At 38.4% G+C, this 27,418-nt stretch overlaps 1 protein-coding gene and 1 long non-coding RNA gene across 5 annotated transcripts in view; both read right to left on the bottom strand.

Moving 5' to 3' along the window:
• Oseg2 (intraflagellar transport protein Oseg2) overlaps positions 1-27,418 on the bottom strand; it is a 57,385-nt gene that overhangs the window by 25,832 nt on the left and 4,135 nt on the right. For 2 of the 3 annotated variants that reach the window (XM_074091149.1, XM_074091151.1), the window contains exons 3-16: positions 24,787-24,979; positions 24,485-24,668; positions 24,242-24,376; positions 23,086-23,273; positions 22,341-22,480; positions 21,791-21,867; positions 20,495-20,611; positions 19,366-19,507; positions 12,368-12,498; positions 10,852-10,940; positions 10,381-10,520; positions 5,944-6,068; positions 2,005-2,110; positions 1,420-1,641 (exon numbers count right to left, since the gene is read on the bottom strand). In XM_074091149.1, coding sequence (XP_073947250.1) covers positions 1,420-1,641; positions 2,005-2,110; positions 5,944-6,068; positions 10,381-10,520; positions 10,852-10,940; positions 12,368-12,498; positions 19,366-19,507; positions 20,495-20,611; positions 21,791-21,867; positions 22,341-22,480; positions 23,086-23,273; positions 24,242-24,376; positions 24,485-24,668; positions 24,787-24,979 — 1,989 coding nt within the window. Of the gene's footprint in view, positions 1-1,419; positions 1,642-2,004; positions 2,111-5,943; positions 6,069-10,380; positions 10,521-10,851; positions 10,941-12,367; positions 12,499-19,365; positions 19,508-20,494; positions 20,612-21,790; positions 21,868-22,340; positions 22,481-23,085; positions 23,274-24,241; positions 24,377-24,484; positions 24,669-24,786; positions 24,980-27,136; positions 27,154-27,418 lie in introns of those variants that run through there. The other variant, XM_074091152.1, reaches the window with a different exon arrangement.
• On the bottom strand, positions 15,191-17,595 carry LOC141430028 (uncharacterized). 2 transcript variants are annotated; one of them, XR_012451594.1, is made up of 3 exons: positions 17,532-17,595; positions 16,989-17,349; positions 15,191-16,331 (listed from the first exon to the last, which is right to left on the bottom strand). It is a non-coding gene; the product is annotated as an uncharacterized lncRNA (long non-coding RNA). The 2 variants fall into 2 exon arrangements; XR_012451593.1 differs by lacking the exon at positions 15,191-16,331 and adding an exon at positions 16,723-16,911.

The following is a 27,418-nucleotide window of genomic DNA, read 5'->3' as shown; positions in this document are numbered from 1 at the left end:
ATAAGATTAAGTGTGGCGAGGTGAAGTGAAGCTATATTATTAAAGAAGACGTAAAGCTTCAAGTTCAAGCCGTATGATATTTATAATATTGCCGTTAATACGGTATTTGACTATTTTGTATATGTTTTATAAATTAAAAATACACAATGCCTGTTATCGAATAGAGAAACAATTTTTAAGCTACCTTTACAAATAACAAAGTTATAAAGGTTTGAAATTCAAGATTAGACAGAAAGTCATACTGGCATGTGACGTCACACGCCAGTACCGCCATACTTGCTGCATAGAGAAAAGCGTTTGAGAAAGAGACAGGTATATAGATTTTTCAAAAAATCACTATGAATCCAATTTTCGACCGATTTAAATTTTCTCTTCGCTAAACATTATCTGTTTATCTATATTTTTATAATAATATTAAGATATAGCAAAATCAGGAGTTGTCAAATACCGTATTGCAGATTCTCGTGAAACAAAATACAGTGCAAGCAGCGGTACGAGAATTAACCGAATCGATGACGTCAAATCTGGTAAAACATTTATGTTGTCTTTTTAACCCCTGACGCAAAAAGGGGGGTGTTATAAGTTTGACCGCTATGTGTGTCTGTGTGTCTGTCTGTGACACCGTACGTAGCTCTGAAACGGGTGAACCGATTTGAATATGGTGTTTTTAATTTGAAAGCAGGTTTTTGAAGTGTTGTCAATCACCCATTTTCTAATTAGTTAACTTAATTCAGTTAAGTATCTATAAGAACATTTCGTTTCATGACAATATTTGTATATGTAAATTTTTTGTGTTATATTTCTGTGAAATAAAAAACTGTCTGTCTTATAATAATTGCGACTCCATTATTACCCTGTTCCTAAAATAGAATGACATCTTTTTGAAAGATGAATGTTCTTTTGTTAATCGAACGTTTTGCTTGTCTTATGACGATACGTCGTAAGTATTATATACAATTACTATTATTTGGATCTTTGTTGCTTAGACTTAAGGTATATATTTTAAATTAATTTAGAAGGTAAAACAGATATATAGCTATAAGTATAAGACTGTCTATGATATGAGCAACACGGCCACTTTTTCGCTTTGATTTTGTATGGGATCTTGAATCTAGTAGTATGGTTCATCAAAGCATTTGATAGAGGAACTTGTTTAAAAATTGGTAGACCACTTATTTGGCTGATGGTACCTATCAGCGTGGTAAAATAGGTGCTGCCGTGCTCTACATGTACTGAGCGTGTTTGAATTTGGATTTGAAATTATATGTTTACAGATGTAGGTATAGACGCTAGAAGGTAAGAGTATGGCATTATGTAAAATGTTTTGTTAAGTGTTTGTGGTGCATAATCGGCAACGGAGAAGCAAGATAATAAGATATACCTAAGTAGGTAGTAGTTGTTTATTATTCTTTGCCTTACCGGTAGATGTTAAATAGTCCATATATTGTACTTTTAAGGCAGAGACAGCAAGGCGATCAGTTTTTTCCGTCAACGAAATAGCTTCTGTCCATCTATTGAACTGCTTATACATGCTTATGGCCATCTCTGGCCGATTAGCTTTCTTCACGTAAAAATCTTCCGCCTTGGAAAGGTCTCCTGAGAATATGGCAAGTCTCGCCCGCACCACCGCGCTGTGAAGACCTGCGTAGTATTAGAAACAGTGACAGAGTTGAAAAGAGGTAAGTACCTACTTGATCTAAACTTGTATCTTGGTCTTAATTTAAATCTATTCCTTACTTCTGTCTATTGAGTATTATAAAGATTACCTGGAAAACATCGCTTATTGCTTACCTTGGATAATCTTTATATACTGTATTTTCTGTACAGTCGAGTTCATAAACTTGTGACAAAAAATTTGATCAAAAATAACTGATCACGCTTGTACGAAAACAGAAGCGCCCTTATTTAATTTCTACTCTACATATAATGCCGTACTCCTACTGTACTTTTAAAACATACTGAGTACTTTTAAGTCCTACTAAGGAAATTTAAAGTTATAGTTACCAGCAGAAGCGTCCCCGTCTCCCTCTCTGGACGCCAACGCCAAAGTCTCGTCGAGATAAAATGCACGAGCCTCATCGCCCACTTCCCGATAACATTTTGCAGCCAGCTAATGAAAAAGGCTTTTTAATCAAAATATTACATTACTGCAGAGGCCGGGAAAGAAAGGCTTGCAGGCCAAGTATGTATATATATGTATATAGGATATACGAGAGTGGCATGTTCTTTCACGCCGAGGTTAGTATAGTGCTTTTCTCAAACATGCACTAAAGGAAATAAAAACTCCTAGAAATTAATGTTTTATTCGTATGACAACTAAAATTGTACCAGACTCAAATTATAACTACCATCTATATGTGTTTATTTCATTCTAACATGATTTTTTAAAACGTTAAATATACATACATATTATAACGGACTGCAACAATAAAAAATCACGTTTCTAAACGAAACTTTTGAAATTACAGTGGAACTTACTTGCAAAATGGCTAAATAAAACCTAAATCCAGTCAATAAAAAAATACAATGACACTTGACAATTTTCCCGCCAAAACTTTTTTATTGTGTTTGCTGTTCGGCTTTTGGGGCCATTATACACGAACTGCAGCCATTATGTAAATTAAATTGTAAGTAATAAACTTGTAATAAAACGCGTCGGTAATATTTATATATTTACATATGAATATTCATAGTCAATCAGCGTTGCGAAATAATCTTCAGATCTTTTCGCGACACATAGCTGAGTGGCGGCCATTTTGGCTGGTAGGAATAGGCATGGATGTGTATATTTCAGTGTTTCTGAGTGTAACCATTCTTATTATTATTCTTATTCATAGTCCTGTGAATTTATTCAGTAACTAATAAATTAACCATAGAAATTCAGATTTTGAACATGAAACTACCGTGAGACTCACTCATATTAAATATAATGACCCGGATAACTCACGTCTTAAATCGAGTTTAGCTCGACATGTTTCGGGCTAATCCGTAGCCCTTCGTCTTCGGAGCAACGCGACTCAGCGGCTGCTGCAACACGCGCACTGCGCGCCGCCACTCTGCTCGCGCGACTACCCGACGAAACTGACACCGGCACACAACTACCCGCGTTTTCATCATCATTACAACTGTCAAATGTAGGGTAGCACACAACACTAACAATATCGCTCTGTAAAGGTACGTTCACACACACCGATGACGCAGCACGAGTATTTAACACCGTTTTCCAACTCGGAGGTACCGTCCAACCACAATCCCGGTTGAAATTCGGCCGACGACTAATCTCGATGGCTTCACGCACTTTCCGCGGAATGAAAAATTTCTCTCTCGCAAGTACAGATACCTTATCAAATCTGATATAGTGCGTCGAATCCGAGTTCATTGAGTGCTCGGCCACAGCAGACCCCTTGTCGTCCTGTTTCCTCATACTACGTATGTGCTCCGATACCCTTGTGGAAACGTTTCGTCCAGTCTCTCCAATATAGCTCTTGCCACAGGCACAGGGAATCATATATACCCCGGGGCCACTCAGGGGCTCCTTATCCTTCGGCGAACGTACCAACTGTCTGAGCTGCATATGAGGACGGAAAATCGACTTGATGCTATATCTTCGGCGTAACAAGTGTCCGATTTTATCCGTCACCCCTTTTATAAACGGTAAATATACCGGAACCCTCTCAGCTCCCACCGGTCTTTGACGAGTCGACACGTTCACCACACGGTTGCACTGCCTCCAGTTGTACCCATTGCTTTCCAAAACCCGTCTCACGTGACTCAGTTCACGATCCACAAATTTTGGATCACAAATATTCAAGGCTCGATTTATCAACGTTCTAGGCAAAGAAGACAAATGACAAGGATGGTGGTGTGAATCTGCCCTCAAGTATCGATCCGTATGAGTTGGCTTACGATAAACTGTAGTTTCCAATTTACCACAGGGTCCCCGCATAACCAAAACATCTAAAAACGGCAACTGCCCATCATTCTCAATCTCCACCGTGAACTTAACCTTATCGTGCAAAGTGTTAAGGTAGTCCGAAAACTGCGACAAACTATCCCTGGACACAATCGCAAAAACGTCATCCACGTACCGCCACCAATATCCGGGAACAACGGGAGCGTTGTTTAAAGCTCTTCCCTCCAACCACTCCATAAATCCATAAAAATATTGGCGGTGACCGGAGCAATCGGTGAACCCATGGCCACTCCATCAACTTGCAAAAAGTAATCACCGCGCCAAACCAAATAGCCGCTCTTCAAACACAACTCAATTCCCTCCATATACGCGGTAGGTAAATCAGTGACACATAATAGGTCAGATATAATCTTTAAAGTCTCGTCTACCGGCACATTGGTGAAAAGAGAAGTAACGTCAAAGCTAACCATCAGTTCATCCTCACGCATATGGACATCATTCAACAAGGCAACGAAGTGTTTTGAATCTCTAATAAAACTCGACGACTTCCCCGTAAACCCCAATAGCACAGACGACAGGTAACGGGCTAGCTTATACGTCGGCGAATCAATTTGACTCACTATGGAGTTTATGGAGTGGTTGGAGGGAAGAGCTTTAAACAACGCTCCCGTTGTTCCCAGATATTGGTGGCGGTACGTGGATGACGTTTTTGCGATTGTGTCCAGGGATAGTTTGTCGCAGTTTTCGGACTACCTTAACACTTTGCACGATAAGGTTAAGTTCACGGTGGAGATTGAGAATGATGGGCAGTTGCCGTTTTTAGATGTTTTGGTTATGCGGGGACCCTGTGGTAAATTGGAAACTACAGTTTATCGTAAGCCAACTCATACGGATCGATACTTGAGGGCAGATTCACACCACCATCCTTGTCATTTGTCTTCTTTGCCTAGAACGTTGATAAATCGAGCCTTGAATATTTGTGATCCAAAATTTGTGGATCGTGAACTGAGTCACGTGAGACGGGTTTTGGAAAGCAATGGGTACAACTGGAGGCAGTGCAACCGTGTGGTGAACGTGTCGACTCGTCAAAGACCGGTGGGAGCTGAGAGGGTTCCGGTATATTTACCGTTTATAAAAGGGGTGACGGATAAAATCGGACACTTGTTACGCCGAAGATATAGCATCAAGTCGATTTTCCGTCCTCATATGCAGCTCAGACAGTTGGTACGTTCGCCGAAGGATAAGGAGCCCCTGAGTGGCCCGGGGTATATATGATTCCCTGTGCCTGTGGCAAGAGCTATATTGGAGAGACTGGACGAAACGTTTCCACAAGGGTATCGGAGCACATACGTAGTATGAGGAAACAGGACGACAAGGGGTCTGCTGTGGCCGAGCACTCAATGAACTCGGATTCGACGCACTATATCAGATTTGATAAGGTATCTGTACTTGCGAGAGAGAAATTTTTCATTCCGCGGAAAGTGCGTGAAGCCATCGAGATTAGTCGTCGGCCGAATTTCAACCGGGATTGTGGTTGGACGGTACCTCCGAGTTGGAAAACGGTGTTAAATACTCGTGCTGCGTCATCGGTGTGTGTGAACGTACCTTTACAGAGCGATATTGTTAGTGTTGTGTGCTACCCTACATTTGACAGTTGTAATGATGATGAAAACGCGGGTAGTTGTGTGCCGGTGTCAGTTTCGTCGGGTAGTCGCGCGAGCAGAGCGGCGGCGCGCAGTGCGCGTGTTGCAGCAGCCGCTGAGTCGCGTTGCTCCGAAGACGAAGGGCTACGGATTAGCCCGAAACATGTCGAGCTAAACTCGATTTAAGACGTGAGTTATCCGGGTCATTATATTTAATATGAAATTCAGATTATTAATTTCAAGTCGTGTATCATGGATATATGACGTTTTGCATTGAAACAAAAGACTGTTGTCTTGCATGCCTAGGCCTGCAACAGTATATTTTGAAGCCTGTTTTATGGAACACAACATAAACATTACTGACAAGCTAAAATCAAAATCGAATACCTGAATATCGTCATCCGCAAACGCTCTCTCAGCGAGCTGCCTCCACAGTGGAGCCAAGTCCGCATTTTCCACGCCGTCCAAATACGAAGCACAGCCGGTTAGGTCTCCACTGCGTAATGCGTTATCTAGACATAAGTAATAAAAATTATTAGAATTCTATCACTTTTATCATTATTTATTGTACTACCCCTGTCAATGTGACATTTGTAACGTTAAGGTTCCGTTGTACGTGATTCAGTACCACTACCATGACTTTACAGTGACGGTACTCGATATCGACGGCGTAAATTATTTGTATGGAGAATTGTACAGCGCCTCTACAAATAATTTACGCCGTATCAAGTACCGTCACTGTAAACTCATGGTAGTGGTACAGTTTGTTCGACTGTATCATCGTGAACCGTAATTGTTGAGCCACTAGCCACTATTCATAATTTAGCAGGGTTATACATAGGGTAAAACCTCCAGTGAATGAACACTAAAGAAACTTTTCTACTTTGAAAAATCACTACTCTGTACTTATTAATAATTGTAATGGTTTTATGTAATTTAATCAATCGTTATTTAATAAACAAGAATTTAATTTCTGCGATTTTTTATTACGTGTATAGTTTTTGAGTTATGGAAGAATTTATAAAAAAGTACCCAAAAACCTAGTAAATGAACGAAAAAGTTAATGAATGAACAGAGTAAAACCCAGTGAATGAACATTATTTAGATAGTTTTAATCAACATTTAGAAAAGCATTTTTAACATAAAACGAAAATCTTGAGGTAGGTACAGCACCTTCAGTATTCCAATTATGTTTCTGTATTACAAAAATACATATATAATTCTATTAAAGTAGGTGCAAATTAAGCACCTTAATATCTTGATTAATTTACTTTTTTAAAAACTCGTAGCTCAAAATAGATAATTTTTCCGAGTGAACTTTATAGACGTTATATCAAGGTTCAATTTTGTTGACATATTGATTTTAGATAAGTAAGGTGCTTTGGGGTAATTCCACGTGGATTTTTGATGAGTTGACATGACGTTTGTAATTTCGTTAATTACTCCGAGTTGGTACATTATATTTAAAGTCTTAGGATATTTCTGTGGTTTCCACTAATCGATCTTATATACTGTATAAAAAAGTTTCTAAAATATGATCGATTTATGGAAATATTGGTATTCAAAAACTAGTTACTTATTTTTTTTGCACAGGGGCTATTTCGGAATATAGCGGGGTTATTCTGCGTGTTATTGAAAGGTGGACTTTATTATAATTTGGCTCAAGGTTCATATTTCTTTTTAGGCTGAAATTACCCCATTCATTTTTATTTTTTATTTCGTTAGTAATATCCATAGTTACAGATTTTTTAAATCTCTGTATTCCGAAATAACCCCACAAACGCAATGTGGTTCTCAAAATTTGCCGCAAAGGAATATTAAATCTACATACATTATAGAACAAAGCTGGACAGATTATTATGATCTTCGATGTGTGGATTGTAGAGTTTGTCTCCGCCCCGAATATCAGAATAGGGGGAGAGGAGCGAAGCCGCGGGTATATACTAGTAAGTATATAAAACAATTAGAAATGCCATGTCACTTTTATATTTTGAACTAGCTTTTACCCGCGGCTACGCTCGCGTGAACCATAAACATTTTAATGAAGCAAGCAATCAAGCAAGCATGCTAGCAAGCATTTAAGCAATCATTTAAGCTAGCTTGCAAGCAAGTATGCAAGCAAGCAAGCATGCAAGCAAACATTTAAGCAAGCTTGCAAGTGAGCATGCTTCGCTCGCGTGAACCATAATCATTTCAAAGAAGAAAGTATGCAAGCAACTAAATAAACTTCATGCTACATCGTTTTGATAGCCGAAGTATCAGGTACGCTACCCTGTTCGACACACTGGAGATCTCTTTAATGTTGTTAGAGAGGGATCTATTAACAAGGAACCCTACGCCACCCTGTGATGTTTGATCATCCTCGCGGAAGTACAGAAGGTGGCCCGAGTCTTAAGATGATGGTGCCCTCTCCCTCTCTATGTATTTCACTTAACTCCTGAATATGCCACCTTATGTTCTCCAGCTCCACTTCCAACTGCGCTAGAAGAGTCCTAACAGTCCGTCCGTTCTACGTAGCCAGGGTCAGTTTACTTAGGTAGCCTTGGATCGCCCGGGATTCTTAGCATCCTCTGCCCCACCGTTACCATGAATTCTACTATGGCAAGGAATAGCGGGGCGACCGGGAACTGGGGACCATCTCTTTGCCGTGCGCTTCATTCTGGTAGGGGTTTGCCCATAATCCCCACACTGGGCATGCGAGTTGGCGATCGTAGGGCACAGTTTATTGCACCGCCGATGCTGCAGCCCATCAGGGGCCCGGGGACTTAACTGTGCCGATTTTGGCTGCGCTATGCCGCAATCAGCCAGCTGCCAGAGCCCAGTCTGTTAGACGGCAGGGTGCACCACGGGCAGGTAAGGTTGGCTTGGGGTCCATAGATGGAGGTTGGCCCCCTTACACCACAAATAAAAAATTAAAATCTTGAAAAGTTGAAAGTTTGAATACCTCAGACAATTACCATACTAAAGTAAGCTGGGGTTATTTCAGGAACCACTTCACTGGAATAACCCCTAAAGGGGTAATTTGGGAAAAAAATTTAAACTATAGCTAGGCCTTTTAGACAGACACACTCATTCGCAAAAAACGATTATTTGTCATAACATTAATAGTTCAATCTTGTAACTTATCAGGTTTTAGAGTTAGCGGTGTTGGGGTTATTTCGTATTTAATTTTTTGGCACGAAAATGCACTCGACCCAAAAAAATATATATTGCACGTCCAACCGATGTCAGCGCCTCGCATCATCTGGAGAGACGCGAGGAGCGGTAAATGGGGCGTCCATTTAAGTGCTGCCAGTGGTTAAACATCAACACGTTTAGGAGAAATTTTAAATAAATGGAATAACCCCGTTTACAGAATTACCCCAAAGCACCTTACGAGATTTTTTCAGTGACGATAATCCGAGCTTTATAATAAAACTTCATAAATAACAAACATTAAACTCTATTGATACTCGTATTCTAATCAGTCTGTAATCAGTCTCTAATTAGTTAAAAGTATCATCATTTGGGACAAAAAAATCTTAACAACCCAATTTTTAATTATAGATTGTGGCTAATAACAATAAGCAACTTACTACAAGCAAAATCTACATCATTTTTTGATCATTTTTAATTTATATAAAAATAAAAAAAACGATCAAAATAAATCAATAAAACAAAAAATATATAATTATATAGTAATTCATGACAAATAAAACGTACACATTAACTGAACAATTGTTTTAACTGTTCCTATTTCCTTTCCTCGTAATCCCCATTTTCTCCTCGACGTGTCTATCCACCCTCGTTGTACCGGCTCGGGTGACTATATGAACGTCTTGGGTAAAATGGCTTATTTTATGCTCTTGTTGTACAATCTAATATTATTAACAAGTCCAATTTAGGAAGTAAAACTATCGTGCATTTCGATCACGTCTATCGTTACCTACGTTGTTCATACATAGGGTTAGTAGGTATCTAGTAAATGAACAAAGCCAAATTTCTATAGTCCATTTACTAGATTTTTCATTCCTATGAATGAACACGTAGTGTCCCAATACTAGTTCAAAGAAACAGAATCGTTTTCTATGCAGAATCTGAAAACACAACCTTAATACGATTATGTTAACATTTAATTTTAGGAAAAAAACTATATTGAGCCGACACCAGTAAATGAACAGACTGTTCATTTACTGGTTTTAGAACATTTGATAAGCCAGTAATGGAACACCTAAAAATATCAACTTAACCGCAAAATAGAAGATTTAACTCTTAATCTAACCAATAGCTAAACTTTATAGTGGTATACATAAAATAAGCAGTTCAAATGTTACTCCAAACATGCACTGTTCTTACTTGGGATCTAATTTTTCCATACAAAACTTCAAAAGCAGAAATACGTGAACTTCAAACGCCTGCCATGTTGAAATTGGTCGAAAATAAATTTACCGATTGTTGCCATTGCATAGGAAATCGAGTTGCCGGTAAGAAAAAAAATACGACAGTTGGTGGAAATGGCTATATTGCTTATTTTAGGCAAAAAACGTGATTTTGTTCATTCACTGGGGGGGGGTTCATTCACTGGAGGGTTTACCCTACCTACTCGTAGTGAATATTGTCATTAACAAGCTTGAACATTGGCAAGTAGCTCAACAATCTCGGTTCGCGACAGTACAGTCGAACCATTTGGTTCCTGACCCACCGTAGAACGTTCTCACACTAAGCGTCATTCATAATGAATTCACATGCTTGAGAAGGTCAAGCAATGCGATGTCACTATGACTTTTTCTACGAAAAGCTACCAGAGTGGGTCAAGCAAGATTCAGTTGGTTCGATAGTACATACTGAAAGCCAGCCGGTGTTCGTCGAGATGCAGAAACGGCAGGTGTCCCCCGTCTAAGAGCACTCTCCGCGAATTCACTTCCACGGCGACCCCGCCGCCGCATTCCGCCATCTCCACACTGCCCGCATCCCAGGCACTGTACCTGAATATATATTATTACAAATAAGCGAAATTCTGTATGTTACCAGACTTAAAATTAAGAAATCTTAAAAGTTATCAGGATATAGATGCGTATAACATCAACAGATTGACATATATGAATATGACAATGCGAGTCGCGGCTTCTTCTACTAGCCCAGTGTTGCAGATTTAATAGGTCAAGTGAAATCAATCAAAGTTCAGGCCCACGAGCAACGAATAAATCTATTAAACTGGGCTTGATAAAATTGTCCGGATTATTCCTAGGTAGGGTAGGACCCCTCTCCAAAACAATTCGCACACGTTTATTTTGGATATGTCAAGTTCTTTCTTACCAAATAAGAAGATGTGTCGGAGTTTGGGCCACCACAGCATCACTGTCTTCAATCCATTGAACGAAACCAACGCCACTAGCTATGATTTCCTGTTCAAAACGAGTTACGAATATAACTGTGGTAACAGCTACAATGTAAAGTTGCAAGGATTAATAATGCAAGGGTAGCATATACATATATGAGAAGAAGATATTCATGGAAATAAATAAATTAGACGTATTTTCTACAGAATGTAGACCGCAAATTCGTCCCATTTAGGTGAAGTGTTTCAACCACCGTTTTCCGTGTGTTATGGAATTCTAAGAAGTCTAAACCAATTTCAATAGAAAATATTAATGAAATTTTCTCCCGTCAGAGTGCAGCACTAGCACAAAACCGTAAACGGTTTTTTTATAACATCGTATCTTCAATTAAATTTTTGGAAATTTAGCTATACTATCGATGTAAAGTATCATCTACTTAATATCTTTAAACGAGCAATTCTATATATATTTCGGAGATCTCGGAAACGGCTCCAACGCTTTTTGATGAAATTTGGTATGTGGGGGTTTTCGGGGATGACAAAACGATCTAGCTTGGTCTTATTTCTGGGGAAAAGCTTATTATCGAGTTTTAGCCCGAGCAAAGCTCGGTCGCCCAGGTACCTACTGTTATTTTGTTACTAATAAATATATCATCATTTCTATAGGTACTAATACTCTTTGGTCATGATCTGTCATGGTGACAAAATAATATAAAAAGAACTGAAGTTGTCATGGTGGTTCGCGGCAGTGTCGCCTCCTGCGCAGAACTAGAGGTGAGACGTATTTACTGGAATAGGTTGTTGGAATAGGTTTTGGCTTGGACGCGTGAGTATGCGTTCTCGCCCTCGATTCTTTTAGCGTACGAGTATTTAGGAGTACGGCGGCTGACAACGTACACTTTTTAACTGAAAAATTTATAAAAATTGCTGACAGTCCTAAGCCTGTATAAAGTATGAAGGGAAGTCTATATTTTTTTAAGACTGAACTGTGACGTGGAATTCGGTAGTTCGATATTCATAAAACTACTAAAACTAGTACGGTGTATACGCAATCACGGGAGCGCATTTACGGGAATAATTTTGTTTACGCAATGAGTCAATTGCCCTCTTGTTCTGAGAGGAGGCCTGTGCCCAGCAGTGGGACGTATATAGGCTGGCTGGGATGAATGAGTCAATTGAGTAAGTACTCGTAGATACTCGTGGACCTAGTCTTTGGATCTAGTATTTTTGTGGACGCGTATTCGCAAGACTCAGTCCGCGTTTTGACTAGTACGTCTCACCTCTACGCAGAACTTTGCCTAATGCCCTATTGCGACCGCACATCACACACACGTGGTTGAGGTTATTGAGGTTTTAGTTGATGAACATTATTATTAGTCGATTTTCGTAGCACACGGAAAATGGCGGTTGAAACGTTTCAGAGCCGCACCAATTTTCTGGCATCGTGATTACAGGTGTCTTCGCCGCATTGGATACATTCCTATTGCATCATACCTTTTCGCCGGACTGTAAGCGTAGTAGAATAAGTCTGCGCCTCGTGTCCCGCAGCAGCAAAAGTTGACCACTCTCGTTTAGCTCGAGCCAGTCCACGCGCGCCTCGTGCCACCACTGCCCTAACTGTGCCCCTGTTGTACGAATAGTAGCTTACTTATGAAAAAAATTGTGTAAATAGGAAAAGTCAGACAAAACACCTAATATAGTTATTTAGTATATGACATCTTCACGATAAAAACGACCAAGAGCGTGTCGGCCATGCCCAGTGCCCTTAGTGTAAGTTTTCGGTTACAAAATACGTCACGATCGCGTACGCGTTAAAATCTCAATTTGTATGGAAACACGAACATCGCAAACGTTCCGCTAGAGGCGCTCTTCGTGTTTCCATATAAATTGAGATTTTAACGCGAACGCGATCGAGATGTATTTTGTAACCAAAAAATTACACTAAGGGCACAGGACAGGGTTCCGTAGCCGTTACGAAAAAATCAAGTAAATAATATTTATTCTAAGGATTCATGCAAAATTACACATCATAGAAGTCGTCATAGAAGAAACGTGTTTTTCAGCGTTTTTTGGTTGCTAGACGTTATTAGCCGTTGCTAAGGCGACCGAGTCGCCTAGCAACGACTAGCTATTTCGGTTGAATATTTACCTTTTAAGTTTGCGATTTTAATGATGTTTTATAAAAGCTTCGATAATATAATATAGTGACTGTCTGATTGTGTGGTTTATTCGTTTATGTGCAAAATTAATAAAGCAATTTATGAACCACAAACCTCAATGAAGCCAACTTTGATAAAGCGCTCGCCAAATCCACACCGTAATCACTATGTTTACCTATTGTTTTTTACACTAAATACTAACAGCCTTATTCATAAAAAGTTAGAGCCTCCTTGAAGGCTCCTTGAAGGCCCGATGCTAAAAAACATGATTCATAAACGTCTGTTAGCGCTAATCAGTCGATCAAGGCTCTGCTAAAGTTAGAGGACCGTAGACCCTCCTTTATCTCTCTGCTAAGTCACAAAATGGCCGCCACAAGTTTGAACAGCTGACTTTGACTAGAGCAAAAAACCATAGGTACCGAAGATATTTATAGTGAAGGCAGAGCTACGCAGATTAAAAAAAAATTAGGAAAATTTATTTTCAGGAATTTGTATTTAAAAATCCTCTAAATTAGCAACAATAAATTAACTATAAATATGAAAAAAAAATAAGGATGATTAACATAATTATGGCTTTTTGCACAACATAAACATGCGGATCGGAAATGGCGGGAAAAGAAACATCTCGCTTTTTATTTTTTTTCCTGGTAATTGGTCATGCTTAATTTTTTTTTTGGATGGTTATTATAATGTATTTGATAAATATAGACTATTTTAAGAAACTAATTTCGGTATTTTTTTTTTTAATTAATCCTATCTACTATAAAAATATATATCAATTTATTGCTGGCGTGACGTCATCAAATCCTCAATGGATAGTGTAGTCTTTGACTGCACAAAAAAAAACAGTTTCGTCAACGTCAAGGTATTAACGTCACCGCGGACTGCTAACCTCAAAAAAACTTGAAATCGCTTACGGAACTTGTTTAAAATGGAAGGCTACAAGTGTTTCGTCCCTTTATGTCCGAATAACAGCCGGGGATAACCCGGATTTGTTATTCGTACCAATCCCAGAACGACTGCAAGAGGAATGGTGTCGTAAAGTGGAACAAAAATACATCAAAAACTATTTGCAGTTTTGTTGTGAAGATCATTTATATGTATGTACTTATTTAAAACAACACATTACTTTTACACAATTGTTTGTATATAATATAGTCGCTTATATATAATAATAAAGTCTTGACCATTGAGTACTCGTATAAATTAGATCGTATTTATTAATTATTATAATATTGTTTTATTTTGCAGCGAGAAGATATCCAAAATTATTACAAATGTAAGCTGATGAATGAGCAACCAGTAATGGCACGAAATGCTCAGCTTCGACGCGTTCCATTAACTGTGGGTCAGAAGCGATCTGTTTTGTGTGATTTACTACGATGCGAGGACGCACAAGAAACACCAAAGAAACAAAAGTTAAACCAAAATATAATACCTAGTACTTCAGGATCAACATTACCAATCAAAGTGAATGCTGCAGTGCAGTGTGAAAAGATTGTGTGTTTTGATAAGGGAACAAATACACACTTTAAGAAGAAGATATTAGGCCAAAGTCCAAGAAGCAGTACCTCACTGTGGGAGGAAGAAGTTGTCAATGTACAAGAGGCATCTAGTCCTTCAATAAATAACTTTCCTTCAGAAACAGAAAGTGAAGAGATTGTTTCAACTAAATCTAATTTGAAAAATCTATTTTTAGCACTAATCTATAAAAACCCAAAACTTATTTAGGTTTTCCTCAAAAATATGTTTGGTTAATAAACACTATAGTAGAAAAAAGTGCAATAAAAACAAGTATTATGTCTTTGATAATTACATTATTCAAAATCAAACAGAATGACACATTGGATAGAATGTGTGATGTATTTGAAATAACTCGACCAAAGATGACAAATCTTTTCCAACAAGGTGTAGAAGTGTTGGCAAATTATTTCCAAAACTTTATATTCTTGCCATCAGCCTTACAAATAAAAAGAAATTTACCTCTGGTTTTCAAAATTGACTATTCCAATGTGCAAATGATAATAGACTGCTTTGAAATTCAGATAGAAAAACCCACAAATCCTTTGAGGCAATCTCAAACCTGGTCTCAGTATAAAAGCTGTAATACTTTAAAATATTTAATTGGTTGTACTCCAAGTGGCTTTATCAGTTTATATCCAAAGGTTATGGTGGGCGGATTTCTGATAAAGCCCTTGTGGAAAAGAGTTGCCTGATCGAATGTCTTCCTGTTAACGCAGTGATATTAGCCGATAGAGGCTTCAAAGAAATTGAGTCTGCATTAGTAAATAAGAATATAAAACTATTGCGTCCACCAAGCGTTTACGCAAATCAGAAACCTTCCAGAGAAGAAGTCCTTAAGAGCAAAACGATTGCAAGTTTGCGAATCCATGTTGAGTGTGTCATCAGGCGAATTAGAGAATTTAAAATCTTAAAGCCCCACTCTGTTGTCAATCACAAACATGTAGGCTTCTTGGATCAAATCATAATGATTGCTTGTGGGCTTATAAATTTGCAGGGTGATTTAATAAAAATAAACTGAATTTGTAAAGACATGAATTGTTTTATTTTAATAATAATAAAATATGTTTCTGTGATACAAAAAGTAGGACAAAAATTAAAAACATATTTAGTTTAAAACATTCTTCAGTTGTTAACATTTTGTGTAGTACTGCCAAGGACATAAATATACCATTTAAAACTGCACAAAATGAGGGCTATCGCGTATGAATTCGCCGCTAGAGGCGCTAGTGTAGCGTGAGGTCTCCGAAATGTCAAATCTCATAGTTTTTGGGTGAGCTACGCGGGTTTATTTATAATTAGAATAATATTGTGAATATTTTGCAATATCTGAAATTAATTATGGCAAATATGCGTTCCGGGGCAATGAATGTCTGTGTTTTGAGACAGTTTTGTCTTTCGGAAACCTTTGTCCTCCCTTTTTTGGGAACAAAACGGGGACTATGGAACACTGTGGCATGCTCGATATTTTTATGGTACGGTTTTAAGGTGTATTAAATATGGTTTTAATCTAAACTTTGCTTTCACGCCCGCAATAACAGACTTTGAAAGCCACACTTAAAAACCTCACGCAACAGTGCGCCATCTAGTGAGACAAAAAACGATAGCCCTCATTAGAATCATCCTAATACTCATTAATACATACACATTGAAGAACTCATAAGTATGTATACTACACATACACTAATTTGTATACATCAACTGTTACATTAACATGTATATGATATTAAGCTAAAAAATAAATATTCACATATATGTAACTATTGTAGCTGCCAACCCTAACGCTCCGCGCAGTCATAGGTATAAATATAAATTTCAAGAATACGGCTAAGTTACATTTGGCACTTAACATTATTTTTGGATATATAAAAGTTTTCCAAAAAGTTTCTGCTTTGCTTATTAGGTCATTGATGTATGGTTCATCAAAGTCTACTGGATAAATATGAACTTTCTTAGTTGTCTCAAATAAGGGATCCGCAACACAAAATATACCTTTTTTAAGGCTGGTTGCTTTCATTTGCAGATTTATTTGTGCTTTATATTTAGCACTTATCTCATTGTTTGTAACATATGATTGAAATGTTTTGGCTGTGATTGGGCATTTGATTTCAATTACATAATCTTTAGTTACTCCATCTGGTGAAGCACCCATCAAACTATTTATTGAATAAAACCTGATGATTCCACTTTAATGTGAAGTTTTTTCTCTATTTCTTCAATAACTGGCTTTTCCAAGACTTTACCTCTTTTAATAGCCTTTGTTTCGGGTACTTTATATCCACCTAATATTTGTCGGACTAATGTGCCATCAGTCTTGCAGTGAGCAGCTTCATACAATTTTGAAGCAGTGAGCCGTCCCTGCCGAATATAATGTCAATATTTACTATTAACCTGATTTGCTGTTTCTTAGTTTATTTTTTCTATATCATCTTTACCTATTTGGTGATCTAATGTGTCTTTAAAATATTCAAAATCATGATTACTTTCCTTTTCAAAAAAATCTACCGACATGTCAGAGATTAAAAGTTTTTTTTTTAATTGTTGTTGTAAATTACATATTAGTGAACCTTTTGCATCTCTTTGCACACATTGTTCATAAAAAGTTTGTAAAATTGTAGGATCTCTTGGAGCCATCTTAATTTTTTTAACATTTTTGTATACATCTTCTGCCAAAACATGTTTAGTTCGTTCAGATCCCAAAGTAGGCTATCCAGAAGCATTGTGTAGATGTGCAGGAAGGCTCACAACTCTGCTTTTCAAGCCAAAATAAAAGCAGTAAAGAATGCTTGCAGCCACCTTAAAAGAAGAGGTTGGTATAAATAACTGATTGATTTGAGGTTAAATTGGTAACATCCTGCCTATTTTTTTATATTTGTAAGTTAAAGTAATAAAAAAACATTATAAAAAAACTATAGTTACAAAAAGACTTTTTTTTAAATCAATCAAAGTTACTCAAGGAAAGATTTAATAGATCTTACCTGCAGAAGCTGCACAATCAGAACAGTTTGACTCTAAGATTTCGGCATCAGTTTCCCTTATTTTTGGCCATTACAGTATATGACTTTTGTGTTCTATGCTCTGGTACAATTCTGGCTTTGACAATACAGATTCCCAAGCTTCTCTGCACTTCCACATATCCCAAAGCTGAGGACAAGTAACTATCCCGGGATGACCTAAAAAGGGGAGACAATAAATTCACCTGTAGTACTATTTAATTTGGTATCAAAATAATAAAGTTGTTATTTTAAGCCAGAAATTTACTTACATAAGAGCTTTAGCTCCTCTTATTTCAGCGATGTTGTGGTTGCTAGAATTCGTCATGAACTCCAGTATCATAACATTGTCCACTAGTGGCAAATTCCGGGAATCGGCTTTTTCGAAATTAGCCGTCCTTTTGGCCATTTTCTGTTCCGTTAGAGGATAATATGCTGGTTTTATTTACTGTTTGTGTTTAAATAACAAACAAACTACAATTACTACAAAACGAAACGATACGTCAACGTCACGATTGTGTTTGACTTAGACTAGACAGACGTCGGTGTTTTTTTTTAATAAGGCATAGGAATCGTTATCCATTGTTCATTTGATGACGTAGAGAAAGGTCATTTGAAGATCAAAACATTTCAACGAATATCTTAATAATGTATGTTTTTTTTTAAATCTGATACATAGAAACTGTACCGAAAGCTTGTTTCTCGAAATGGTTTTGAGATTTCCATACATATTAAAAAAGTTAGCATGGCTAATTTGCTGTCACTGCTGTCAATTTTTTTTTTTTAATTATCGATTAGGCCATTTTTTGTCTTTGATTTGTCAAGGTGGCCAACATAACGCGTCTAATCCGTCTATCAGCAGCTCAACAACTAGCAGACTGCCAGCAAGCGTTTATGAATCATACTTCTTGACAACCGTCTAACAAGCTTAATCAGTCTGCTAAGTAACAGACCGATCAAACCTCAATTAAGGATTTTTTATGAATAAGGCTGTAAGTATTTAACACTATTTACAAGGTTTATAATACAGTTTAAAATTTATGTACACTATTCGAGCTTCTTATTATTTAATTACACCACATACGAAGTCCACTGAATTTCCCGCGAATGAACCAAACTGACTGCTAATTTATTTTCTGCTGCTGCGCATGGCAAGAGTCTGAAGCGCTATTCAGTCACCGAGAGAGCGACAGCCAAAGAGGAGAGAATTAAAAATTGTTTTTTATTCAAAATACTTGCACCTAGTGCTTACATTTTGGTGATATATTTTTTTTTAACTTGTAATGTAATGTAACTAGTTATGTTTGTTCGTGTGGAATTAATATTTTAACTTAAATTTGAAGTGGATATCTTCAACCGATTGAGCTGAAATTTTGCATGCATGTGTAAATCCGATGACAATGCAATATTATTATGACGTAGAGCTGATCTGATGATGAAGTTAGATGTTGGCCATAGGAGAACTCTGTAATAAAACGACACGACCGCATCGATTTTGGTCTCATTTGATTCGTCTTGACGACTACCTACTTTGGTAACCAGGGGCAAAAAGTACCCCCAGCAAAAAAGCTTGAATTAGATTTTTTTACAAAAAACTATTACTGAACTATTTGTTTTTAAAACATTGTACGGAGGTGCGGAACCCTTCATGCGCGAGTCGCTCGCACTCGCACTTGACCGATTTTTCCCATTTTGGCTACGGAACCCTAAAAACACGTATAATACTAGTACGAGCAGTAAAAATTTCCCTGCATAAAGATGTTGCGAGTAAATAAATCGAAATTTTCGTACGAGTTACGATTTGTGAGGTGCGAGTTACCGGTAGTTAAGTCCACCACGGCAATGGTCTGCCGATCCAGCAGATAAGCTAAATGCTTCCTGTCCTGCTCCTCCCCGTCCAGCTTGCTCCCTTCGTTAATCCTCACGCTCAAAACGTGGGGGTTCACTCGTTCCGTTCTAACCTGCCAGATAAATTCTAGTATTTGTCTACCATACTTTATTAAACCATATACATGATGGTCCGACACAAGTTTTTATTTATAAAAGATGATGATTTATTAATGAAATTTATTGATTAAGTTAAATAATTTATTATGTAAAATATTGTCAAATTGTATGGCTAGCATGCAAGATTATCTGACTTGTCTATCCGCATTGGGCATATTTACCTGTAACGATAGATTTAAGTTTTGCGAAATTATCCTACTAGTATATGTGAAAGTTTGTGAATGAGTAAGTGAGTATAAACTCATAAGAGTGAGTGCAATAAGCTACTTTTTATCCCGATATTCTCCCGGGATAGGGATAAAATCTTGAAATAACAACCGCTGGGCTTAGAATTATGGAATTTGGTATGTAGATAGCTGAACATTTGGATTAAAACATAGGATACTTTTTATCCCGATATTCCCTCGGGATAGGGATAAAATCTCGAAATAACAACCGCTGGGCTTAGAGTCATGAAATTTGGTATGTAGGTAGCTGGACGTCTAGAATAACACATAAGCTACTTTTTATTCCGATGTTCCCACGGGATAGGGATAAAATCTTGAACTAATAACCGCTGGTCTTAGAGTCAAGAAATTTGGTATGTAGATAGCTGGACGTCTGGAATAACACATAGGCTACTTTTTATCCCGATAGTCCCCTGGGATAGGGATAAAATCTCGAAATATGAAATTTGGCATGGGTGTTTTAATTTAAAGTCAATGTAATTTTAGGGAATTCCCACGAGAATTTAATAAAATCCCGGAATTTCAATTCAACTGCTGTATGTAATGATTTACGCGTGCGAAGCCGCGGGTAAACGCTAGTTACCTATTCATATATTTTGGAGCACTTCTGGCCACCTCGATGTAAGAAACTTGATCGAAATTGAACATAATTGTACAGCTGGCTGCTATGAGAGTGGTACTGCCAACCCTTGTTTCCGATATCCATTTACTCACAGTGTGAAGAACTTTATCGAGCCCGTACTCCACCACGCTGAGCTCGCCGGCTCTGTGGATCAAGCAAGCGCCCCCGACGGCCGCATAGATTCTCTCGCCGCTGCCAGACCACGGAATCTATTGAAGAAAAACCCCTCGATACTGTCAATATTTTAGTGTATGATCTATACATTCTTATGCTTTATGTTACGAGAAATAGGACGCTCTTCTGTTTTTGCTCGCATAATTTTTGTCACTAAACATTAAGTACACTAAATACAAAGCTCTTAAACTTTCTTTCGAATGTTCATAAAAACACTAAATCAATCAACGTTACAGTTAGAATCTTAATTTAGATGTGTCAACTTGTCAATAAGTAGTAATAAAACAACTTGGAAAAGTTGACAAACCTACACCACTGTCAATTCAAAGTTAAATAAAAAACCTCATAAACGGCTGAACTGAGTTTAATGACACTTAGCTAAGGAACATTTTGATTAAACTAGATTTTGATTACAAATATCGCTTCAAAATCGATCCATCCGTTGGAAGCTATGATGACACAGATACATACAAATTACAAATACACAGACTCGTCAAACTTAAATAAATAACATCCTTCTTTTAACGTCAGGGGTTACCTAATAAAATAAGACTTTATTATAAAACAACTAGCTTTTGCCCGCGGCCTCGTCCGCGTGGAATTCGGATATCGCGCGCTGTTCCCTCGGGAACTGTGCATTTTTCAGGATGAAAAGTAGCCTATGTCACTCTCTGGCCCATAAGCTATCTCTATGCCGAAAATCACGTCAATATATCGTGGTATCGTTGGATAGATCTTTTAAAACCAATATGGGGTTGCTAAAGCGATTTTTCGATTCAGTGATCTGTTTGTAAAATATTCCACTTTAAAGTGAAAATTCCCCCCCCCCCTCTAAAATCTAAACCGGTGGGTGGAAAAATTTGTAAAAATTCAGGATGGTAGTAAGTATATCAAGCTTACAAGGAAAACTATAACGGTTAAGTTTTCTTGGCAGTTATTAGTAGTTTAAGAGTAAATAGCAGCCTAAGGTATAAAATATACCTAAACTTGGAATATTCCGTACAAAATGCGAAATCCTTAGAAAAATATTACTTCATTTTTTCGTAATGGCTACGGAACCTTATTTCGAGCGTGTCCGACACGCTTTTGGCCGGTTTTAATATTAGTATGGGGAAGTTATGAAGAACATGAACTTTTACTTGGGATTCTTATGTAAATGCTTTAAAACTAACACAGGTTTTTTTTATCAATTATGAAGGTTAAATAAAACTCACTTCGCTAGTTAAACCCCGAGCTATATCGCACAGTATGAAAGTGCTGCTAGTTCGGCATACCGCGTACCAGTCATTACCTGAAAATACATATTTTTCATCAAGTCATTTCTAGACAGCTCTTTCATTCGCACCTGATAAAAATAATAAATGACTGAACACCAAATAATAATCATCATCATCAAATGATCCTGATCATAAGTCCACTGTTGGACATTGGCCTCCCCCACAGACCCCAGTTGCTTCGGTTGGCAGCGGCCTGCATCTACCGCGAACCTAAGGCTTTAACCAGGTCAACCGTCAATCTCGTTGAACGTCCTACGCTCTGCTTGCCAATCCGTGGTCTCCATTCGAGATCATAATAGTACAAATTAGAATCTAAACCAGTATTTGTTCAGATTTTTACAATGAGAGGGAAGCAATCGAACATGCGGGTCATCTGATGGGAAATGATCGCCACCGCCGCCCATACGTACCAACAACTCAAAGAGAGCCACTGATCTGTTGCCGGCCTTTAAATAAATCAAAATAAAATCAAATCTCATCTCATCACCTATGAAGCGAACGTTAAAGATGTCGGGCGCTATTTTGGTGGTGACTGTGAGCGGTGGCGCGTCATTGGCTAGCCGAGTCATCACCAGTTGCTTGGGGCTGACATGCTGCACTTCAACTGCGTCGCGCCAAACCCAGCGTCTGGGAACGCAAACTTCATTTAACTATCATCCAAATATTTAGCTCAGTCCCCAGTACTGATTTACTTAATCGAAAACACTCTGATAGTTCAACAGTTGGGACCCATTAACAATCGAGGTTGGCACAACATCAGTAACGGATTCCGACTGTTGAACTCGTTATCCTATTAGGTATTTGGTCTAATATTCTGGTCTGGTAGCATGGTGTACGGTTGTGTTGCTCTGAAGATGAGCTCTGGTTGAGTTCGAAACGCGTCAGTGTAGTGTGGTGGTGGTGATAGATAGGGTTGTGTGATTTATGTCTGTACTTGATTACAGTGCGGAGGTGGAGGAACTGCATGGACACGCATATCTTATTTGCGTAGCTAACGTAAGGTCGCGGGTGAGCAGTTATGGATTTAGTTCATTACTTAAGAGAGTTCAAACTCCTAGACTTGTTTTTTCTTTTTAGTTTTTGTTTAAAGTTTTTAATTTATTTTTGTCTCTGAATCTGATGTAGGTTAAGTTAATAGTCACTCTTAAATTTCCCTCCACGTTATAATAATAATTGGTCCTTCTAGCCGGACTTCTTTTTTAGCTTTAATAGCGTGTATTCCATTTATATACCTAAGAACAGCTTCCAGCAATATGACAGCGCCAGTTTGTGACGCGACGGCTAGTTTGGTCCCGTCGCCGCTCCACGCCAGCGCGCGCGTCGCATACAGATTGGGGATGGACAGCATCGTCAACTCCAGACCTCCCGAGTCTTTTATGTCGCCTACGAGGAAACCGTCGAAAGCGCCTAACGCTATGGTCTGCAAAGGTAGGTACACAGAATAATGAATGAATTGAAAACTGTGACTACTAGTAGGAGTTATACAAGTTTAAGTCTCTGGGGATGATGATTATTCCCTTTATTATTCAAAAGTCCAGCACTCCTTAAAATCGTCATCGTCGGACGTAAAACGTTCACTGTTGGATATAGATTTTCATCAAACAATCAACGGACTACTGTTAACCTTCATCAGTCCACCTCGTGGAGGAACTACCCACTTTACGTCTGGCTGGTAAATCATTTCCCCAAAATCGTTATTTCCTAGTACCAAAATTTCCATTCGCGTTTTTTCCCAAATGATTTTATTTCCCAATATGCTTTTTTACTGATCTTATTTTCACAATCGAACTTTTTCCCAAATTTAATTGACACAGAAACAAAGGTAGGATTCAGTTATGTTAAGTTTGCACCGCCCCGAAGGGCCAAAACCACACAAAAGTAAACCGCTTGCGCGGAGCTCCGTCGACACTGTTTCTGTGTCGATTAAAATTGAGAAAAAACGCGACTGTGAGAATAAGCTTCAGTAAAAAAGCATATTGGGAAAAAAAGCATTTGGGAACTACTAGGAAATAACGATTTTGGACAAATGATCAAACCAGTCCTATCCTATCTATGTCTTCCGGTAATCATTCTCAAAATCAGACGAAACATTCAGATGTATCACAAATAAGTAAAGATTATCAAAGCATTGTGTCGGTCGCTAAAGATTATGCTTCCGTGAATTTAGGACTTTGAACGAACATCATGTCAGACGTTGCTCAGAAGGTAAGTAGCTCTGCCGTAGCTTTCTAAACAATAAGCGAGTAGTAGATACAGCGCGTAAGTAACTACATAGGTAGACATATTTGTCCGAGACTGCAAGCGTGCATGCATGCACACACAACTCGAGGGCCTAATGGGTCTAAGATTGCGTGTTTGGGTGCACGGGTCTAATGCATGCGTGGTGACCTGTCCGGAGGGGCTGGCGGCGGCGGCGGTGAGATCGCGGCGCGCGGGCGGCAGCGGCGGCTCCACGCTGCGCAGCAGCGACCCGCGCTGCGCCTCGTACACTGAGACGCGCCCGTCGCAAGAACCAACTATTAACTGCAACCCAAACGACGTAAGTACAGACGAGCCATTTGATTCCGGACCCACTTTAGGACGTTCTCACATCTCTATGATGGGGTTGGCAACACTTCCCGAATAACTTACATGAGGGGCCAGTAGAATGAGAGCGGTGGGCGGCAACGCGTACCGTAGTAACAAACGACCATTTACAAAAAGAGTGCCGTCTACGTGCCCCGAAGCCAGGGTCGAGCCGCCCCGCGCCAGCGACACACAACACGAACTGCCGGTCCACAGACTGGTGCTTTTGTTGCTCTTGCAGTCCAACGACCTGCGTAAATTTTATATTGAACTATAAATGCATAATTATAGCTCAGTGTGTGACTCGCTTAAGAATCTCGGTCGGCGCATAGCAATAAGCATAGCAAACACAAACACTAGAAATTAACCTGATCTTGCCATCGCTGGTGCCAGTACAAAACCCCGCGTCAGCAGCGAGCAGCCGCATGGGGGCGCCAGTGAGCGGGAACTTGTTGCAGATCACTTTCTTGCCGCTCCAGTCCGCTCCCACTCGGTACACGAACACCATGTTGTCACTCTGAGCCACTCCTAATAACTCCGAGTTTTCGCTGAATGATAAACCTGCAAATATTGCATTGACCATCTCTTTTACGGCGACTCGTTTGACAGATAAAAATCGTGATTGTGATTGCGATCCTGCGTGCTCTAGACTAACTTTTCCCATCGAATGTAGGTCCTGTACAGTCACGTCTAAAAATATGTATACAAAAACAAGGTTGCATAAATATGTAGTCATACATTGTATCAAAAATATTTATCTATTACTGACACCAAAAAATTGTATTCATTAAACTTTTTCAGTATTATGTAATCGCAAAATGCTTCAGAAAGTTGCATACTTAAATAAATTCCATTTAAATGTATCCACCTCGTAGGCAAAAATAAGTATACATGAATGGGTTCCATATACATATAACCACACCAATTTGGCAAATATTTGTATACGCCGTTTGATTCATAAATATGTAAACACGATTTGATATTTTGATTCGTTTTGAAGAATTACTGTTTTGTTAAGATTACATGTCTGTCTCTTTCGTAACCTGCATGCGGGCAGGGATATACATACTACGAATCCATACTCCATTAAAATAATATTATATACTGGTGACCCGTTCCGGCACAACACGGTTACGGTATACATAGACACCGTGAATCACACTATTTATTTGTGAAAACCGCATCAAAATCCGTTGCGTAGTTTGAAAGATCTAAGCGTACAGACAAAAAAAGCGACTTTGTTTTATACTATGGAGTGATGAATTGAAAGTAATTCTGTCTGTTCCGGTATCACGTCGAAACCGACTGGTTTCGACTGTCAAGGGGCTGAACATAGGGTACTTAGTTTTTATCTCCAAAAGCAACCCTTAAGGGAGAAAATGGGGGATGAACTTACTGAGTGAGCTGGATGAAATTTGGTATGGATATATTTAATTTTTTATACACCATCAAGATCACCAAATACTTGGAAACGTCCAGAGTGGTCATTAATATCGACTAAGCCAAAGCGATCAAGTTGTTCGGGTCATCCACTGAGGACAGATCCACTGAAGCATCTATAATTTGCAATCTTTAATCATTGTAATTTTAATTATAGAAGACAGCTTCTGAATGACGATCTCTCACTCATCGTACGAAACACAGTAGCAGGACTAGCCAGCTCCTGCTTCACGTCGATATTCTGTGAGAGTGTGGTACTACCCCGGTCGAGCCCGCCCATTCGTACTGCAAACCAAGAACTGGCTACAGTGCGGCTCTACCACTAACAATTAACAATATAATTAAAATAAAAACAAAAAAATGCTTAGTGCACCTTTCTGAGAATGACCCTAAACTGAAATACTCAATATTTACAAGTCAATTCAATCTAAGGACTGTCAAGTGCGTCATAGAATAATCGTGAGATAGACGTATGCAGTGACAAGTCCGCACTGTTTTCGTGAATTGTCAAATCAGTTATATATACAACTTACGATTCTATGCCAGTCAGACAAGGTTTGTTGTTGCAGTCTGGATACATATTTATGAATCAAACGGCGTATACAAATATTTGCCAAATTGGTGTGGTTATATGTATATGGAACCCATTCATGTATACTTATTTTTGCCTACGAGGTGGATACATTTAAATGGAATTTATTTAAGTATGCAACTTTCTGAAGCATTTTGTGATTACATAATACTGAAACAGTTTAATGAATACAATTTTTTGGTGTCAGTAATAGATACATATTTATGATGAAAATGTGTGGCTACATATTTTTCAATTTTTTTTGTGTATACATACTTTTAGACGTGACTGTACCACTACCATGAGTTTACAGTGACCGTACTCGATAGCAACGGCGTAATTTATTTGTAAAGGCGCTGTACAATTCTCCATACAAATAATTTACGCCGTCGCTATCGAGTACGGTCACTGTAAACTCATGGTAGTGGTACTATAGAATTCTGTAGATTGTTCGAATTGACATTTTTCACTTTGTTTTAGAGTAAGCATACTTTTCGTAGACCTTAGTAAACCCGGTAGAAGTATCTTTAACCCTTGTATTATTTTACTTAAATAGAAAAATAAATAAATAAATTGTGATGTACCCAAGTTAGGAACCCGATGATATCAATGGTAAATTCATGGATTCGAAGCCCAAGTTTCATGTATAGGTATGTATGTAAACTCTTTATTGCACATAAAAATAAAATAAAAACAAATGCAAATACCCAGAAAGGAGAGCAAAGGCGAGCTTATCCCTAAAAAGGGATCTCTTCCAGCTAACCAAGGAACCTAGTGCTGATGACATCATTCATATTCTACATCACACTGTCGAAATTTTTAAGCATGGAGGCATAGGTAAGTCTTTCATCGGACTTCAGTGGTCCACAAGCATAACTTCTGCCTAAAAAGAGAATGCCATCTCCATTGTGGCCTCTCCCCCCACAGAGACTAAGTTTGAAGGAAGCCGGATCTTATATATCGATGGTGGAAGTCTCAATTGACGTAAG

The sequence above is a fragment of the Choristoneura fumiferana genome, chromosome 8, assembly GCF_025370935.1.
Source record: "Choristoneura fumiferana chromosome 8, NRCan_CFum_1, whole genome shotgun sequence".
Lineage (NCBI taxonomy): Eukaryota > Metazoa > Arthropoda > Insecta > Lepidoptera > Tortricidae > Choristoneura > Choristoneura fumiferana.
Note: the sequence above shows the minus strand (reverse complement) of the source record. Positions and strands in the feature narration are given on the sequence as shown.